This window comes from Protopterus annectens, chromosome 2.part1 (genome assembly GCF_019279795.1).
Source record: "Protopterus annectens isolate FY-2018-M chromosome 2.part1, PAN1.0, whole genome shotgun sequence".
NCBI classification, from domain to species: Eukaryota; Metazoa; Chordata; order Ceratodontiformes; family Protopteridae; genus Protopterus; species Protopterus annectens.
Genome location: NC_056729.1, coordinates 948692344 through 948713694, shown reverse-complemented (window position 1 = coordinate 948713694; position 21351 = coordinate 948692344). Strand labels below are relative to the sequence as shown.

General features: G+C 36.0%; 1 protein-coding gene across 1 annotated transcript in view; it reads right to left on the bottom strand.

The window, feature by feature from the left end:
* Positions 1-21351, bottom strand: part of LOC122794924 (probable ATP-dependent RNA helicase DDX60) — a 3096781-nt gene that overhangs the window by 1747108 nt on the left and 1328322 nt on the right. The window contains exon 15 of the mRNA XM_044063517.1: positions 11683-11849. Within this exon, the coding sequence (XP_043919452.1) occupies positions 11683-11849 (167 nt within the window). The remainder of the gene's footprint in view (positions 1-11682; positions 11850-21351) is intronic.

The following is a 21351-nucleotide window of genomic DNA, read 5'->3' as shown; positions in this document are numbered from 1 at the left end:
ACAGTACTTCTTCAAATAGATTCATTCCTTCATCTTTAGGAATACATGTAAATAAGTCTCTTACGTCTATGGTTAAAAATAGGACATCATCATGAAATAAGTCTTGTTTAATACTTTTTAAAAATTCCCAGGAATCTTTTAACAAGTGGGGGGTCTTTTGTACCACATGTTGTATGTGAAAATCTATATATACAGATAGTGAATGTATTTTCGATCCTTTTGCTGCCACAATGGGTCTAAATGGAGGCATAGAAATGTCCTTGTGTATTTTTGGTATCCCAAAAAATACCGGAATTTTAGGAAATTTTGTAAAAAGAAAGTCATATTCACTAGGACTAATTCTCCCTTCTACTAGGTATTCCTCCAAATGACTATTAATTCTAGAGTATGAAATGTTGATTTGGTTAATAGAAGTATGGCAATAAGTATTTTCATCTGCCAAGAGTGTTTTCATGGCATTGGAATAGTTTTCACTTTTGAAAATAGCAATTCCCCCACCTTTATCTGGAACCATGATACGAATACTGTGGTCACACCTAAGGTCACCTAGAAGATTGGATTCATTTTTAGTGAGGTTGTAGTGTTCAAACCTCCTGTTTTGTTTAAATTCATTGTATATGTCTTCCATGTCTAGTTTTTCGTAGGTTTCTAATAAAGGGTGTAAGGGTGGGTTGTAGATACTCTTCCTTTTTATTTTGTCACTAATTTCTACATGATTTGTAACATTCTCCTGTATTGGTTCAAAGAGTATCTTTAGATTTAGTTTTCTCACATATAACTTAAGAGCTTCTATACTTTCTACAAGGTCACCACCATGAGTTGGAATGAATTTAATACCTTTAGAAAAAAGGTTAAAATAGTCATCAGTAATAACTAAATCTGAATAGTTATAGATGGTAAACCCGTCTTTCTTAAGTACTATATGATCTTCTGGCGTGGTAGAGCTGTTAGCTTTGTTAAACTCTAAAATGCATGTGTGTGATGTGAAAACTGATTCTTTTTCTGGGGGTAGTATGTTCTGTTGTACTCCCCCTTGTTGTTGTAATGCTGTGCCAGTCTCTCCGAGCGCCTGAGAATGGGAAAATCCCTTTCATCCAAGTTCTGTATATCCCTACCTTCTTCCACCCAATCTTCTATCTGCTCTGTATACTGATCCCTAGAAGTGGGTGAGAATCTTTGTGGATAACCAACACTTCCATGTCTTTGTTGTTGTTTATGTACAAATTTATTTCTATTAGATGAAGTGTAAGGTAATTTATGGTTCTTATTTATGTATGCAACATTATCCTGATAATTTTTCTGATCCCTAATAATTTTTCTTTTTTTCTTTTGAAAAATATTAAAACATCTGTTTTCCACTCTGTCCAACATTTTAAAGTACATAGTACTGTATTGGGAAAATACTAAATCATTTCTAATTATGTTATCCAAACTCTGTACATGTTTTAAAACATTTTCTTTTTGTATTTCATAGTAATGTACAGTTTTTCTTAAAAGACCCAAGCCAATTTCATTGAAATAATCACAAAAATCTGTCATGATGTCCTCTGAATAATCAATGCCAAAAGGAAACTTAAATATTCTTAGCCCTTGTGGCACAATCTTTAAATCAATGCATTGTTTTAAATAAGCAATGTCAATTTCTAGACTCTTGAATCTAAAAAGTCTCTTTTCCATGGAAAAAATTAAATCTTTTAAAGAAGCATTGTCATAGTCTTTGTCAATGTGTTGAACATCCTGAACATTTGAGTTAGGGTTTTCACTAGCAAGAAAACAAAATTTCTTAGAAAATACTTTATCAAATCTATTAGTGGCCTCTTGCTGGGAAATTGTCACTGAACGAGAACCCGTTGTAACGCCACGTCATATGTGTGATGTCATTTATTGAAGGGCTATAAAAAGCATAATTAAATGTGATTCATTGTTTCTGATGAAGTCTCTACAATGAGATGAAAGCGCTTAAACATTTGGTTACAATAAACAGATTTTTGTTTTTTCATCTCTCAACTGGTGTCCTGGATTCCTGGTTCATTTGGTTATACTATCAACAGTTTGTCTGAACATGATGCTTTGTCAGAGACGGCCTTCATCAGTCTCACCAGGGCTTCAGGCTTTTGACAAAGGCTCTTGTCTTCCCCACAGTGCCTTTTTTTGGCAAAGTCATCAGCACAAAATTACCAACGTGAAAAATTCTTCCAAATGAAATTTAAAGGTCATGCTGCTAAATGCTAGGAGTCTTAGCATGAAACTGCACTATTGGAAGCTTTCCTCACCCTGGAGGATGGTAACATTTGCGCAGTCACTGAAACCTGATTCAAAGCTGTGGAGGGCACCCCAGCCTTACCAGGTTACTCATTCTTCCATACTTTCAGACCCAAATGGAGGGCTTCAAAGCCAAAGGAGGTAGAGTTTCAATATTTATCAAAGGTATACACACCTCCAGGCTGGTCAAACAGGAGACACCTCAAGTGCAGTTAGCTGTTGACAAAATACCTGTTCAAATCATGGCTGGCTACAGAACCCCAACCATGACTCAGGACATTCACTCCACCTATCTGGACTTACTTGAATCCATCAGGATTCAACCCTCTATCCTGATCCTGGGTGACTTTAACTACCCAACCAAAAAGTGGAAGACCTATCCTAGCCCAAACATAAATGCCCAGAGATTCCTGAACTTCGTCAATGCCAATGCATTGGATCAGCTGGTCGACACCCCCATGACATGTGAAAATATCCTGAACCTGGTACTAACCAACATGAGTAGCCACTGTAGCACCCCTACGGTGTCATCTTCCTTGTTAAGATCCAACCATAAAGCGAACGCTTTCAAAGTCACCATCTCCCTTGACTCCCCCCCCCCCCCCATCAAGGTCAAACAAAAAAACTTTTCCAAAGCTGACTCCAATCTCCTGAGAGCAGGTATAAGCAGCTTCACAGCCACTGTCCCTTCAGTTGGAAGTAGCATTAATGTCCAAGCCTACATCAAAAAAGTATATGAGCACCTACATAGCTGCATGGACTCAGCAATGCCTTACAGGACCAAATCATCTTCCTCAAGGAAGAGTAAACCTGTCTGGTGGACAGCAGCAATAAACACCTCTATAATAAAAGGAAAAAATTGCTGTCTAGGACCAAGAAGGAACAGAGGCCAAGTTGGAAGCAATCTCTCCTTTGTCTGAACAAGCAAATAAGGTCACTGGTGAAATCCTCTAAGGCTAACTTCGAGTCCAAATTGTCACATCCACTAAGGATGATCACAGGCCTTCACATATGTCCACAATCTCAAAGGTAACACCCAAATCTGCTCTGAACTGATGGTCAAGAACATCACATACACAAATGCCATAGATATAGCCAACCTGCTGGCAGATAGATACAGTGAAAACTTCATCCCCCTGTCCCCCCATCAGTAAACCAGGACATCCCCAGCACCTGCCTCCCTCCCCTCATCACCAGGGAGCAGGTCTTTAATGCCCTCTCAAGGGCAAAAAATACAGCTTCCATGGGACCTGACAACATCCCTGTCTGCATCCTACATGAACTTAGGTATGAGCTTTCAGCACCATTAGGAACCCTATTCAACCAAAGCCTGATTACTGGCTTCATCCCAGCTGAATGGAAGACAGCCACTGTTATCACTCTACACAAAGGTAGAGCATCCACTGACCCAGGCAATTATAGGCCCACCAGCTTAACTTGCCTGATCTGCAAAGTCACGGAACACATTATCATGGACCTTATAAACAAGGACATTGACAACCTCCAAATGCTTGACCCCACACAGTTTGGTTTTATCACAATAAGATCATGCCTGTTAAATTTGATCAACTTCTTCGAAACAGTCACCAAAGCCATGAATGAGGGGAAGATGGTGCACACCACCTACCTTAACATAGCCAAAGACTTCGACACTATTCCCCACTCGGGCATAACAGATAAACTCTCCCAGCTAGGCATCAACCTGTATGTTACCAGATGGGTAGCTAAATGACTCACTGACAGAACCCACTCAGTCAAAATAGGGGAAGCCACCTCTAATAGTAGACCTGAGTGGGGTGCCCCAAGGATTGGTCTTGGGGCCTCCAATTTTTGGGATATACTTTTTGAGGTGCAGGCCAAAACCAGTGGTTTGTGGCTGACCAAGTTTACAGATGACTGCAAGCTGGGTGCTGTCTCAAAGTGATGTGAACATCCTCTAACAGGGCCTTACCCAAACTAATGACTGGTGTCAGAAGCATGGCCTCACACTGAATGGCAAGAAATGCATCATTATCTCCTTTGGGGAAAATGGGATCCCTACTAATTATCACATTAATAACAATGTACTAAGCATGCAATCAGTCACGAGGGACTTGGGCACCCAGATTGATAGCAGCCTGACTTGACCACCACGTTGCCTCCGTTGTACAGAAGGCTTTCTACATGGCCCACCCCATAAGTAAGGGTATTTCATTCCAGGAACAAGGAGGTCATAACATCCCTGTACTCCTCCCTTATCAGACCCATTATCAAGTACAATGCCCCCTTCAGAATGTACTTTGCCAAGCACATGCAACAGCTGGAGAGACCACAGAGGTTACTGACCAGGAAAATCCAGGGTCTTGAACATCTATCCTACAGAGATAAGCTAAAAGCCCTATCCCTCTACTCAGTCTCATACAGGCTGCTTAGAGGTGACCCGTGTCTAGCATACAAGGCCATCTCAGACCTAGACTTGATGGAGTTGCTGCATATTCGCAAGTCAAACTCCACTCACGCAACCTGCACACAAGGCCTCAACCTGGTCTATGACATTAATAGAACTTGTTAGAGGGATACATTTGTGTCCCAAAGGCTCCCCTATCTGTAGAATAGACTCCCTTCCCATGTCAAGCAGAGTACCTCACTAGCCCTCTTTAAAAGGAACCTAGACAACCGGATGGGAAACAGAACATACACCCCTGGGATCCCACCTGTGTCTATGCTGGACAGGGGGACAGGTGCTAAGTTTGTGGGAACATGGGCAAGATTCTTAGCTAGGCTTATAAGGGCCTCTGGGCCAATAGACTGGTATCGTCCTATGAACCTATGGAGGAAAGAAAATACTTGAAGGGAAAGGTTTGTTTATCCACAGTATCTAATGACTGAAGTCAACATGGGGGTACAGTAGCAATGGAAGAAGTGTTGATTAGGCTGAGAATAAACATTCATGGACACTACATGCTTTACCTCAAATATATGGGACCTTACCATTCTGTTTTTGAAAAAAAAAAGTCCATTCATGAAAGGTTTGCTCTTGGGTCTTGGTTGTATCCTTAACTCATGCAAGTAAATGTTTTTTTAAATTTTTTAATATTTATAATGGGTTTCTTACATGTTCATGGGTTCATAGGTAGGTACTAGGCTATTGGCCCTAGGGCATACATAAGCCTAGCCAAAAAGGTACCCTGGCTTTCGCCACCCAAGAAAATTATTTTCCTGTGCCACTGTCGAGCAGAGCCACAGAAGTGATCCCCGGGGTGAATTTCTTATCTCCCATCCAATCAAGATTTTTCTTGAAGAGTGCTAATGAGGAGGTTTGTTTGATATAGATAGGTAGTTTGTTCCAGAGTATGGGAAGTCTCTGGGACAGGAATCTATCCCTCCAGCATGTTCTGTTTATTGTGGTGACAAGGTTTAGGTCCCTAGAGTGTGTAGCTCGGCGGGATTAGGATTTCTTTAAGTGGAGCATTGTCCAACAGCTCTGGGTTTGACATAGCTTTGTATGTTAGGCAGAGATCGCCTCTGAGTAGGCGATATGCGACGGAGTAAAGCTGCAGTTTTTTGAGACGGTCTGCATAGGGCATCTGTTTGAGGCCCATAATCTTCTTTATGAGGTATTTCTGCAGCCTTTCCAGTTGTTGTAGATGTCTTGTGAGGTACATACCAAAAGGGGCACTGTATTCTATAATGGGTCAAATAAGTGATGATTAGAGGGGAACAATAACCACTTTTTTCCTGGATGAGAAACCTTTTGTAATGGGATCTGCCATATAGAAGGATTTCCTGACTACTGTGGCGATGTGATTATCAAAGGAGAGACTACTGTCCACCTGTGTCCCAAGGTCTCATCACACTTTCTGTGTTAAGTAGACTACCGCCTACATGGTAGTTCATGGGTACAGAGTTTTTACCAAAAAGGATGGCAATGCACTTTTTGGCATTGAGCTTGAGGCCATGGCTTTGACACCAGGCATCTGTCTCAGTGAGGCCCTTTTGTAGGATGTCCACATCGTTAGGAGTTTCGATTATGGCTCCTAGTTTGCAGTTATCTGCGAACTTCATTAGCCAAAGACCCTCTGTGTTAGCCTGTGCTTCAGAGAAGTAGATACCAAACAGGAGAGGACCCAGGACTGAACCCTGTGGTACTCCACTTGTCACTGGTCCGAAGTCAGATTTGGAGTCTGCTACTTTCACAGTGTGGGTTCTGTCAGTGAGCCAGTTGGCAACCCATCTTGTGACATAGGGATTCATACCTAGTTTAGTGAGTTTATCTATAATTCCAGAGTGGGGGATGGTGTCAAAAGCCTTGGTGAGATCTAGATAGGCTGTGTGAACCACCTTACCCTCATCTACAGCTTTGGTGACTGCTTCAAAGTCCATCAGGTTTAGGAGATCTGATCTGCCTTTTACAAACCTGAACTGGGTGGGGTACAGAGTCTGGAGATTACCAATGTCATTGTTTATAAGTTCCATGATGATACGTTCCATAGCCTTGCAGACCAGGCTAATGGGGCAGTAGTTTCCGGGGTCTGTGGTAGCTTCCCCTTTGTTGAGTGGGATAACCGTCACTGTGCGCCATTCAGTGGGCACAAAGCCTGAGGTGAGGCTATGACTGAACATGGTACTTAGGTGGGATGCCAGTTCGTCCTCTAGTTCATGTAGAACGCAGCCTGGGATATTGTCAGGTCCCATGGATGCTGTGTGTTTGGCTTTGGAGAGTGTGGTTATTACCTGTGCAGCCAGGATTACAGGAACTTTGCATTCTTCCGGTATACAGATGGGCCCTTTAGGGGGTGAGAGGGGGGTAAAGTTAGCACTGAACCTATCTACCAGGATGTTGGCAATATCAGTTGGTTCTGTATATTTAGTTCCATTGTGCTGTAACTCAGAGCAGATCTGAGTGTTGCCACTGAGATTCTTGACATAGCTATATAATGCTTTGTGGTTGTCTTCAGAATCAGTGGCAATTTTGTTTTCGTAACTAGCTTTGGAGGATTTTATGAGGGATCTCAGCTTCTTACTGAGGCTGACCAGGGAGTTCCTCCAATCATGGGATTTTACTCTTTTTTGCAACAGTTTCTTTCTTCTGTTGTAGAGTTTGTTTATGGCAGGGGACCATCAGATTGGCTTCCTTTTTTTTTGGAGGATAGCATCTTGGTTCTGTTAGAGATTGCACAATCCATGCCCTCATGTAAGTGCTTATAAAGTGCATTTGTGTAGGATTCAGCAGTCATACCTCTATTGTCCGTCTGTATGGGTGTCGTGAAGTTTGCACTTCTGTCTTAAGAAGCGTGAAGTTGGCTTTGGAGAAATTTTTTACAGTGGTTTCCCTAATGGGGGTGGGGGCCAGGTGTGGATGTTTAGGGTGATTAGCTTGTGGTCAGATCTGACCAACAAGAAATTGACCTCTGGTGTGGAACACCGGTTGCTCATGTTGGTAATGACCAGGTCTAGGATATTGCAGCCCCTGGTGGGGGTGTGGATAAGTTGATCCAAGGCATTGGAATTTATGAATTCCAGAATAATTTGAGCAAAAGAGTTGGTACTTGAGTAGTTTTCCCTGTTAATGGTGGGGTAGTTGAAATTGCCCATTATTACAGTGTTAGGTTGTACCCTAATATTTTCCAGTGTATCAGGAAATGAGTGGGAATCTTGGGGCATGTGCGAGATCTGTAGCAAGCTACAATTTGGATTGTGGTCTTGCCCAGAGTTAGTTGCAGTTGGATAGTCTCGGATGCATTATGCTGAGCAACCAGCCTGCAGGTGTGGATATCCTTAATGAATATGGACATGCCTCTGCCTTTAGTGTTTAGGTCCAGATTAGGTGGCTGAAAGGTGTGGTATGAATTATAGCCTAGTAATGCAGGGGTGCTCTCTGGAGCCTTGAACCAGGTCTTTGTCACTGCACAGGTGTCAATGTTCTCCATTTTAAGCAGTGCCTCGAGTGAGTGCATTTTGATATTTAGACTTCTAGCATTGAGTAGTATTACCCTCAGATTTTCCTTGCTTGTACCTGTTATGGTGGTGAATTTGTCATTTGAACCTTGCCTAAAAAAGGCACTATAGAAGTGGCAAGAGCCTTAGCCAGTATCTAGAATCCCAAGGGCAACAGGTGCAGACCATCTCTGGCAAAGCATCGTGGTCTGTCGATCATGTCATCCCAGGCAGACAGATACTGGATCCCCTTAGAATGACACCAGAAGCTTAGCCAATTGCTGAAGTCAATCATTTTGTCTTTGTACTGTGGTATCATTCTGGGTGATGGCAGGATGCTACTCAGGGCTAGGTTCATACCTGCCTGGGCTACAAGATCAGACAGCTCATCCATGTCTCTTTTCATGTATTCCAGGGAGGAACGTTTCAAGTCATTCACACCAACATGGACAATAACAGAGTCATATTTGTACTTGTTGTGGAGTGACCCGAGTGCATGCATTATGTGGTGGATCCTGGCACCCGACAGGCAGCTGACAGTAACTTTCTCCTTGTTTAGCCTGGTGAGTAGAACATCATTGTGCCTGACTACAGAGTCACCTATAACTAGAGTGTTGGGTACGTTGTTATGCCTTATGGGCTGTGGTTGAGTGGCACTCTGAGTTTGTGAGGTGTGTGTCATTTGGGTTGTGTTGGGTGGTGGAGGTTGCTTGCGTTTCTGCTTTGGATGTCCCTGTTGCTTGGGCAGATTTTTATTGAGAGCATCTGTGAATGTAGGTGTGTGTTTCATCAGATCAACAGGAGAAAACACCAGCAGCTCACCTTTAGACATGCCTGGATAGATGCTTATTTATTAAGTACTAAAAACTGTTTTCCTCTAGACAAGTGAGGAAAGTTGAGTGCTGTAGTAATTTGTAGCTTATTTAGTACTTACGAGTTCTGAACAAGTGCTGAGCTCAAAGAAACAGATTTAATTGCTAGAACTAAAAAACGGGCTAGTTCTAAGGGAAAATTCGATGAGCGGAATGTATGGCACTGGGAATAGCTTAACCCTAGGTAAGCGGGGATTTATGAAGTGTTTTTTTTTTCAAGGATTCCCTGCCATGTGTGCAGTAGGTATGCAAACCTAATCATCTCAGACTCAGTCTCCTGCTGGCAATCTACTCCAAGGCAATGACACAAGGCTCCAAATCCTCCTGTCAGGTCAGCAGCTTCAGGAAAGGCATGGCTCTTGACATTGCAATAGACTACTTGACCACTACTTTTCATTTGGCAGTAGCAGTTACTGTTTGAAGGAGCTGATCCGTGGCAGCCATCTTGTCAGCAGGCAGAAGCAGACACTCATGTAGGGACAACATATTAATGATTCTGAACCAGGTATACTCTCCCAAAAAATCAGAAGCAAAACTTCTAAAGCAACAAATAAATACAGAAGTGCTTAATTTTGGAAAGGCTGCAGTGTACATCAATGTAGCATTTAACAGCACAAGAGTTTTTCAGCACCAAGAGGACAAAGAATATTGTTTTATGGGGAAAACTCTGCGTGTTTGGCAGTAACAGGTTAAGCCAGAACTTCAGGCTGGAAGATTAAACTGAAAATATACCCAATGCAATGCAGCTGAGACACTCCTTTTGTATAAAAGCGGTTTTATTTACACAGCAAAACTGAAATCCTGGATCTTCCAATAACAAAATTAACATCCGTAGTGTTTAACAGAAAAGGAAGTTAATGTACTTTTAAAAAACATAGGTACCAAACACAACTCAAAGTCTCTAGCGCTGGTATTCTCCAGGCACATTCCAGGTCTCCTTCACTGACAACCTGTTTGTGGATAAATGTATTACATATATACATACAAATATTTCAAGCACGGGCATTAATGCCCTTCTAGCTTGCCAATATACCAAAACACTTGTTCCTATAAGTATCCATGCTGTTCTTAAAATATCTGAACTAGTACTTGCTTTAATGTAATTTGGTAGTCTGTTTCATGCATCAGCTACTCTGTCCACAGAACCAATTAGTACATTTCTCATTCCTATATAATCTTCTACGTTGGTTGTCTGATGATTCTCTAGTACTTTTTGTTAACCCCAAACATTCCCACAGGTAGTTGTCAGTAAATGCCCTATATACCTGAAAAAGATTTCCACTTAGATATCTGTAAGAGACACCTACAAGTTCAGATATTTTAGTCTTTCATAATAATTTAAATTTTCACATCCATGGATACCCTTGGTATATTTCCGTTGTACTCTTTCTGGTTTACTCATGCTTCTTATAGGGTTTTCATATTGTTGTTCCATACCCAAGTTTGGGTCTAATGTAGCAAACAATGACTCCATTATTTCTGATTTCCTAAACTTTATAAATCTTTTTATGCAACCTATAGTTCTATAACTATCATTAACCAATTAGCTGATATGATTAGAAAAACGCATAGCTGAATCTACCCATATACCCAGGTCCTTAAATGAGTCTACAGTTTCAATCACTGTGTGCTGTATTAAATATTCACATTTCAATTTATGTCTACCAAATCTCATATGCTCAGTTTTTGATGTATTTATCAGCATATTATTCTCCTTTGCTCAAATGGTCAATTTAGTCAAGTTATTTTCCAGATATGCATTGTCTCCAAGGCCATTGCTCTGGCTATCCATTCCACATCTGCAGTGTTGATAACTTTGTCTTAACTCTCTTTAACTTATGTGGCTTTTCTTTCTGTCTCCTGACTTGGACTACACACAATCCCATTTTTATATCTTTGCTCACACCTGAATTTAATGAATTGTCAACCACATTTAATTCACTTAAAGGGATACATTTTACACACAATTTAAACATAATTTTTTTTACAGTTTTTCCATGTTTTTCAGCTTACAACTAAACTTTTCTGGTGAGAACCACCACTCGATGCAACAACATATACAGATATGTATACGTACATATCAAGTCCAAGGTGTCTCAACCTCAGAGGCAAGGGAATAACTTCCTTACCCTAAAGTGCAGACCTCTTGGAGTTAATAAGCTTCAGCAAACTGCTTCTTAGCATATGGAAATTGATCAAATAACCTTCATGGCATCCTGATTATTTTCAATTCTCCATGAGTATAAATAACCACCGTCTTCTAATTTTCTAGTGTCATTTTAAATATCCACACTTTGACAAAAATGCAGATTTGTCTGTAAATTCATCTAATGAAAGCAACTTCAAAGTCTAAGGACTACTGATCTTTTCTATCCAAAACACAAATACTTACTTTGAAGGCAGGAAATCAGAGAATATAAAATTATTCTAAACACGATACACAGTTTTTCCATGTAATTAGCCCCAAATATTCTGTTATTGCTAGCATTTCTGTATTTTTTGTTTGTGAAATGTTTTGTATTTCATCCAGACTGGTCAGTATTGATCAATGCACTACCCTAGTAAACAAATATATATAAATAGTTTTTAAACATTATTCACAGCAGTACATGGGAGGCATATGTCTACATACCTTATTATGTCCTAAAACAGACATGTATAAGTTATGGAATCCCATATCCTTAAGGTAACCAGCAATTTTTTCTCTATGAGACTTCTGTATTAACTCTTCATATTTGTCCAGAATAATATGAATTCTTCTCATAATTGTACTGGCTACATGGAAGCCTCTTCCTTTTCCTACAAAAAAAGATATGCTAGAATTAGGTTTCAGCTTAAAATAAATATTTTTGCCACAAAATTTGATTTTTATGGTGTAGTAAGTCATGATATTTAACATGTTTAATGAAACCACACCCGAGTGCGTCTATGCAGATTTCAGAAAAAAAATAGCAATAAAATAAAAACAGAGAATGTGCAATTCTCCAGATTTTTATTGTACAAAATGTTAAAACCAAATGGTCTAGCACTTTCATCGCTCTAATGGGACTTCTTCAGAACCATGATCACAAGCTGTTCATAAAAATGCTAACAACGCATTATATAAATATTCTTTAGGGTGCCCTCAATATAAGTTTTTATTTGAGATAGTGGAAGTTGTTAAGCTAAATTACAGGGGTGGTTTCTGGGAAAAACATATTAGAAACCAGTGAACTGCAGTGACAACTAAGGTTCATAGGTTGGTACTAGGCTATCGGCCCTAGAGCCTATACAAGCCTAGCCATAACAATTCCCTGGCTATTTCTTCCCACAGTATTTACTTCCCTGGACCCCTGTCTAGCAGGGTGACTGACGTAATCCCCGGGGTGAATTTCCTATCTCCCATCCAATCATCAAGGTTCCTATTGAAGAGGGCCAAAGAGGCACTCTGCTTGACATGTATGGGCAGTCTGTTCCAGAGTCTGAGGAGTCTCTGGGTCAGGAACCTAGCTATCCAGCATGTTTTGTTCATTGTGCTGACAAGGTTTAGATCCCTGGAGCATGCCTCTCTGAGGGATTGGGATTTCTTTAAGTGTAGCATGTCCAACAGCTCTGGGTTTGACATGGCCTTGAATGTTAAGCAGAGATCGCCTCTGAGTAGATGATATGCCACAGAGTATAGCTGGAGTTTTTTTTAAACGGTCAGCATAGGGCATCTGCTTTAGACCTGTGATTCTTTTAGGGAGGTATTTCTGCGGCCTTTCCAGTTGTTGCAGATGTCTTGACAGGTACATACCAAATGGGGCGTTTAATTCTATAATGGGTCTAATGAGGAATGAGTACAGTGGGACAATGACATCTTTTTCTGGATGAAAAGCCCTTAGTGATGAGGTGTGCCACATAGAAGGATTTCCTGACTGTTGTGGTGATGTGGTTATCGAAGGTGAGACTAAATACCTCCATGTTACCATGCATTAATGAGAATATTTCTATTTCATCTATTTTGAGAAAAAGAAGAGCTACTGATTTATAACTTATTAGCTATAAACTACTCGGATAGTGGTTAGGATTTGTTTTAACATTATTTTTATGTAATTTCACATATTAGTCATTTTTAATTATTACTAGTGTACATTAGTGTTTACTGTATTTGATTTTTTGATGTATTATTTTTATTTGTACTTGCAAATGTGCCTGTTATTACTATTTATTGTTTAATTAGGACTTAATTGCTTGTGATTAATTGACATGTTTGTCACTGATTATTTAAATACACCTTTTAGCTTGTGATAACGGTTCTGAAGAAGTCCCATTAGTAGGGACAAAAGTGCTAGACCGTTTGGGTTTAACATTTTGTACAATAAAAATCTGGAGAGCTGCAAATTCTCAGTCTTTATTTTACTTCTGTTTTTCTCAGATCTGCACCACTACATGAGCCTTTCTTAGTTTAATTTAACATATTTATTTATTTAGTAACTTTGTTGACTGGAAAGGTGGGCAGGGCCTAAGAATATTTTCAGACATGACCCAGGCTAATTAGACATTTAGAAGTTTCAACAGAAAGTTATAATTATCTGTTATTTGTAAAGTTCAAAAAATGTAACAGATTAATTTGCAGAACAATAAAGAATGACATGAATGCTTGTTCTGTTTTATGTTTTTCAGTGGGTTTATTATTTAACTGTGAATAAACTGTACTGTATTAAGTCTTCATAACCATGAATACATTTCAAATTTAGCTTGATTTTTGTAGTCAGACAGATATGAAGTATACTGCATTTGGGTTACAACTGTTTGTCACACACTTAGCACAATTGAGTAAGGCTGTTAAAATGCTGCTTTTATAGTACAGGGTTTGATTCTCTTAGCTTTAATTTGTCTTTGTGATTCTGACTAGGCTACCACACCACTCCTGGGCTGCTCCTGAAAAGGGACAGTTGTATCTAATGGGCTATCCCAGGCTGTAAGCAAATGTGTTACACATTTCTCTTTTTAATTCCTGCACACTTCACATAGTCATTTATTAGTACTTTCCAATATGCTATACGAATATGAATCCCAGCACTTCTCTTGCAGTTTAATGGGTTGACAAATGCATTTTCACTTAATGTGAGTCTTGAGGGAAGTAAAGTTTAATGTTTCTCATGGTAAGTCTGTTTTCTGTGTGAGAGTGTATTGTTTAGAAAATGTCTGTCAAAGTTCTTTTTTCTGTAAAGTTTGGAATACTGGAATAAAGGATTTAAATGAAATCCAATTCAATCTGATAATCTAATAATTATAAAAATAAAGAAAGAAAATCACTTGTATACTAACAGGGTAGAAAGTGTTTGCGGTAACCAAGGATAGACAGATGAGTAATGGCATACTGGTATGGCTGACATGGGCTCACTTCATTACCCTGCATAGGGCTACATTTATCCACACTCCGGCTCTGACTCTGATAGTGTGTGCTGCAACAGTATGGCAATGCCAGCCATTCGAGTAGGTCAAACCTGTACTCATTTATGTCAGAAGGGATAGCTATTCTTGATGATGGAGAATACATACAGAGGTTAAAGATGAGATGTAGGTGTCCTGCAAGCATGTAAGCCCCCCCCCAAAAAAAAAATAAATAAATAAACAGCATGTAGCATGCAGTAATATTTTGATTTTTGTATTATGTGTAAATTGTTGAACAAAAGCTGTTGCAGTATTTTTTTTTTTAAAACAAGTTTATTGTTTTAACATACAAGAAAAATGTCATAACAATTTTATACAAGTAATTAAAATAGATGTGATTATAACATTCAACAAAACAACCAAAGTATTTACAAAGACATCCACTACAATCAGATCAATTAATTAAACTAAAATACCATGCTATTGAAGTTAAGATTTTTTTAACAAGTTTTGTAAATTATCCCATACAATATAATAAGATGTTTTTCTAGTAGTTCTAGACTTTATTGTGTTCATTTCCATATGGCACACTATATTCATAACATTTTTAAATTCATTGAACGAAGGAGGTGTATCTGAAATCCAATTTCTGGTTATTATTTTCCTAGCCACTGCTAGAATAGACCATAACAAGGGAAGCTTAACCTTTTTAACACTTTGAGGTAACGGTGTTTTAAATAATATAAGAGATTTAGAAATAATAAAATTATCTGTAAAAAGAGCCTGCAAAAATTCATTAATTGACTTCCAATATTCTTTCAATTTTATACAGTCATAAAACATATGAGCCCAATCAGCATTAATTTCTACATTACATCTTTTACATAGATTATCTTTATTATTTATTTTATTCATCATCAAAGGTGTATAGAAAGATCTATGTAAAAATTTCCATGTAAAAAGTCTCCAGACAATGGAAGACGTAGTTTTATAGGCAGATTCCAATATATATTGTTTATCTTGTTGAGTTGGTGAGTCACCATTAATGGAAGTGAAATAATTCCAGTAGGTATCTTCACTGTAAAAAGTTTCTTGTCTGATAATTTTATGTATGTATGAAAGCTTACCTTTATCAGAGACTTTATGTTGTAAATTTAATATCAGGTAATCAATCAGTGTTGGAATAGATTCTTTAACTGTTATAGACATTAGATCTATTTTATCAATGAGATGTTGTCTAAAGGTCTGAACCTCTAACCAGCAAGTTTCTCTTAGATCAAATTCTTGTTTTAAGAAATCTAGATTTTTAACTTTATTATCAGATATCAACTGATACCAGTACTTTAGATCATTATCTATAGCTAAATGAGTTCCTTCAGAAGTAAATGACAAAAGCATACCCCGAGTATACATTATAGGGAATATAATAAAATTCCATTCCCTATATTTAGGATGCATAAGTATAAAGTTACGATAGCTAATAATAATGTTTAATGGGTAACTAACTATATGTTTAGGTGTAATAGGTGAAGTACAAAATTCCTTTAGTAACCATAACATGGAGTTATTTACAATCATATTTTTATGTGTTAAGGAGAATTTCATGAAGTGCATACTAATTAGCTCCCAGTAATCTTTCCATTTTGCAACATATGACTGATCTATTAATAAAGTAATAACTTTTATAATAGAAGAGATAGTGTATAAATTAAAGTCTGGAAAAGAAATACCCCCTTGAGACCAGCTATTAGTATGTTTTTTTAATGCAATCCTAGGTCTATTAGGTGCCCAAAGGAAATTTAACATTAGTGTATTCAATTTTTTGATAATTATTTTTGTAGGTGGAAGTATTATTGATTGTATTAAGTATAAAATCTTGGGGAATATTATCATTTTAATAATCATAAGTCTCTCTTCCATAGTAAAAAACATATTATTCCAGGAATTGAAAAGATTTTGTATATTAAGAAGATAGGTATTATAATTATTATATATAATAGATTTAATATCTTTAGATAGTATTATACCTAAATAAGTTATCTGACCTGAATTGGGTACATATTTAGTAAAATCACTAATGAGAAAATTTATTTGTGTATATATAGGTAGTATTTTAGTTTTTTCTTCATTGAATATTAAACCAGAAATACTTTTAAAATTCATCATTTTATCAAATAGAGACTGCATAGAAGAATTAGATCCTGCTGATGTAATTAGTACATCATCTGCAAAAAGTTGAATTTTAGATGTTGTATTTTCATCTATTTCAAAACCCTCTATGTCAGTACTGTTTCTGATCAAATTAGCCCAAGGCTCCATTATTAAAGTGAATAATAGTGGAGAGAGTGGACACCCTTGTTTTGTACCTTTAAAAATGGGTATTTTTGTGAGACGTATGTTCCTACCTTAATATAAGCCAAAGTTCCTTTGTATAAATGCTCAATTAGATTTACAAATGTATCTGAGAAGTTTGTGCACTTCAGTAAAGTAAACAGATAGTCCCAACTTACTGAATCAAATGCTGAACTTATATCAAGACTAATAAGTGTTAAATCTTTCTTTTTCCTATTTGCAAAATCAATTAATGTTAGAGTTCTCCTTATATTATCAAAAGTATTTCTATTTACAATGAAGCCTGTCTGATCTATATCTATAATGCCAGGGATGATTGTCTTCAATCTATCAGCAAAAATACTCATAAACATTTTATAATCAACATTAAGTATAGAGATGGGTCGATATGAAGTACATCTAGTTGGATCTTTATTAGGTTTTAAAATTGGTGAAATAAATGTATATTGCCAAGATGGGGGAGTTATTAGCTCATTTTGGGCCAGAATAAAAACCTTATGTATTAATGAGTATGTACTTTTAGAAAGGATTTTATATATCTCTGGTATAATACCATCATTACCCGGAGCTTTGTTTGATTTAAGCTTGTTTATTTGTGTAACAACCTCTGTATACGAAATACTTTTATCCAATAGTTTAATCTGTTGTTTATTAAGCTTTTTATTCATGTTTGTGGTTATAAACTCCTTTATTTTATCTATAGGTTCCATGTTAATGTTATTATGGTCAATCTTGTGAAAGTGATTTCTAAATTCATCTAGTATTTCTGGTAGACATTCTTCTTTTTCCTTAGAGAAAAGATTTCTTTGATATGATTTTGTTTATTCAACCTTTTTGTTTTATTTTTAAGTCTATGTAAGTATTTGGGGCTTATTGAATAAGACAAAAACTTGTATTTCTCTAGAGTTATTTTAACTTTATGAGTTAAAATTTCTTTGTATTTCTCATTTAGTTTGTTTATTTCTTCAATGACTTTCTTATCCATAATATTTTCTTTATTATTATGTTTATAAGAGTCTAATTTACTTTGAATATCTAACAATTCTTTATCCCAAGATTTCCTTTTATTATTATACCATCTGATACTTTGTCCATATAAATATGCTTTTAAGGCATCCCAAACATAGACAATGGAGACTTCAGGAGTATTATTTATGTCTAAAAAATGTTGTACTTCTGAAAGTATATATTCTTTATAGTCTTTAAGTTGAGTTAAATATGCTGGTATCCTTTTGATCTGAACATTGTGAGTATTTTTTATCATGAACTCAAAAACAATTGAATTATGATCAGATATAGGACATGAAATGATTTTAGAATTAATTAATTCTGTTACCATCTGGTTAGAAATAAAGACCCTATCTATTTTTGAATAAGTTTTGTATCTGTTAGAAAAAAAAGTGTATGGTAATGATTTTGAATCTATCTGATTATTAATATCATTTAAATGATAAGAATTAGTAAAATCTTTTAAATGTTTTGCATTAGATGTAATTTTCCTTTTTCCTATAGTGGTAGTGTCATTTTCATGTAGTATACAATTAAAGTCACCAGCTAAAATAATATCTCCTATAGAGAATGATATGATCTTATCAAGATGGTATTTCACTGTATTAATACCAATGCCAATGCCAGGTATCCAATATACATTAATTAATGTATAAGTCTTCCCATTAATTTGTATTGTAACCATACAAAACATTCCTTTATCATCTTGATAAGACTTAATAGTTTTAGGAATAGGCATACTTTTATTCCATAAAATAGCCACTCCTCTTTTTTCTGAGTATGCTCTGAACTAACCAATACTGTATATTTGTTTGTGGCTAGTTTATCAATATCTTTTTTCAAGAGATGTGTTTCTTGAAGGAAGACTAAGTTGGCCTTATGTAAATTAATGTATCTTATTAGGCTTGCCCTTTTACACAGATTATTCAGTCCATTAATGTTTAAAGAAATTCCTTTTAGAGATGTCATTTGGCATTTTTAAAACATAAGAAACTTATGATCAAAATAACAATTAACAAAATAAGTAGTGTTATACCTCCTCCTTTAGGTGTACCTTTAAATATAGCTGTATTTATTGAATCTCTTATGGGATTTTGTATAAGATTCAATTTTGTTTGTAGTGACAATGAGCTTACAAAATATATTGTGGATGTCAGAACTATATACATATAACAGTGAACCAGAGAAAATAATGTAAGGATTAAACCTTGCACCCAGCCTGGAGTTAAAAACTCCAACTTAGAGTAGTACATACTACTCAAGTTAACCCCCTACCCTAAGCAGCAGTACCTCAGCTACCACCTTATCAATTTAATACTAGTTATATATAACTTAAATTAACAACTTTCAATTAGATTATCTAGCAAGACAAAACTACACATTTAATAGAACAGCATCATATAAACTAAGAAAAACCCTTTTTTTTAAAAAACTATTCATACTACTATATACATCTATTTAATATAATACATTTATATTCAAATAGCATTCAATTAAACTTGATATTAGAAACCAAGATGAGAGAGAAAAATAAAAGACGTGAGAGAGGGAAAGAGAGTGAAAGAAAGAGAGAGAGGAAAAAAAAAAAAAAAAAGGAAGGGCATATTTACATACTAATTTATTTAAAATTTGTAAAAATAAGTTCTAATGTTCATTTAACTCAATAACTTTGGCTAATATGGTTCAGACATTACATATATTAAAATGCATCTATTTTCTGTCATGTAAATGCAGTTAACAGCTTCCAAAAGACCTTAAATAACTTGTATCAGAGCTTTTTTCTCATACTTATTATTGTCAGTAGAATAAAATATTATATTTATAAAAATTGTTATAAATCATACTGCATAGTTATGTATATTCTCAGAAACACTTGCATTATTGTGAAGAAAGCCATCTGTATTTTGTATATCTATACTGCTGCTTTAAAATACATCACATGACAACTTCTTCCAGAATAGAGTCATAAAGTTATTTATGCTTATCAATCAGATAAATGAAATGAATTATAGTAATGTAAATGTTTAAATCATAAGTGTTTAACATAAATTAATATGCTGCAGTCAAGTAAGCTTTCAAAAACACTTGTATAAATGTTTCACTTTCTATGCCTTCTAAAATATCACATTTGCTTACTATGAGAAACTGCATCATTTAAAATCATTATAACTGATATATATTACAAATTATAACATAAATACTTAAGTAATTATATAAAATAACTCACATTTAAAAGTTAAAGAGTTCATTTTCCATCGCAGAGTCGCATTTGCAGCAGTTCTACTTCCTGGTAGAGTGTTCTTCCTGAATCTGCGATGTGTCAGTGTGAATTTTGGGGTCAAAGTTCAAATTGACTGCTTTCAGCTTCTCTGCGTGAATTCTGAGAGTTGAAGCTTTTAAAACAACTCGAGGACACTGTTCACGAGGTAACCCATATCTCAGATTGTCTCCCTTAACATTTTGGCAGGAATCTTGTTAAAAACAAGTGACTAACATTCATTTAGAAGTATAAATGCAGCTAAACATAACAAAACCTTCACAAAGTATTTTACAAGTTATTACAGCCTCTATGCAAGTGAAATTAAGCCCAAAGTTATTAAAATATAATAGAACTCAATATTTTTGCCCCAACTTAATTTTTATACAAATCTTATTATTTATTGTGCCTGTATGGTCATAAGCATTTTAATATATTAATATGAAAGAGAATAAAGAGAAAGAATATAGAAAAGAAAAAAAAGAGAGTAGAAAATAAAAAAGAATAAAGCAGAAATAAAAAAATGTAAAAGGAAGCTATAAAAAGTATTTACAATGGAATATTACTTGCTGCTTATATTAATAAAGATGGAAATGAAACATATTATTTACTATTATATAGTTCTGATTATTATTAATTAAAGCATGACAGATTATTTGTAAACAAGCATAAGCAGTATAATCAAGGAAGTATAATTAGCAATAGCATTTAAACAACATATAAACTTTTTTACAAGGAATAAATAAGTTATTATTCCATTTATCATATTTTCATTACACTTCTCTCCCTACCCTCCCCCACCCCTTACCCACTACATAATCTAAATAGAATGACATTGTTTAAAATAAAGAAAAGAAGAAAAGGAGAGAAAAAAAGAAAATAATGTATCAAGTTACTAACCTTACTTCTCTTTTTCAGAAAGAGAAACATATTGAATGATAGCTTGTTATTAGTTCCTCAGATATTTTGAGTGATTATGAAACAAAACATTTCTTTGCACACAGAAAATAACTTTGATTAAATCTTTTTTCAGAATATTTGTGGCTTTCTGGAAATGCAGTAACTATAATAAAAAAAAATTAATAATGAAGAAAAATAAAGAGAAGAAAAAAAATGAAAAAAGCATGGAACAAGTCATTTGTTTTTTAGTCTCTTCTTCTTCTCTGAAGTCTTCCACGAAGTTTCAGTTGCCAACCTCTTTAATGAAGGACTAGCCCATTCCATTTCCTCTATTTTATCCAAAATCTTATTTTTTTTGATAAACAGTAATGCAGAGTCTAAGTCATCAAAAATTTTAGGACCATCAGGAAGGAAGATTTTTAGCTT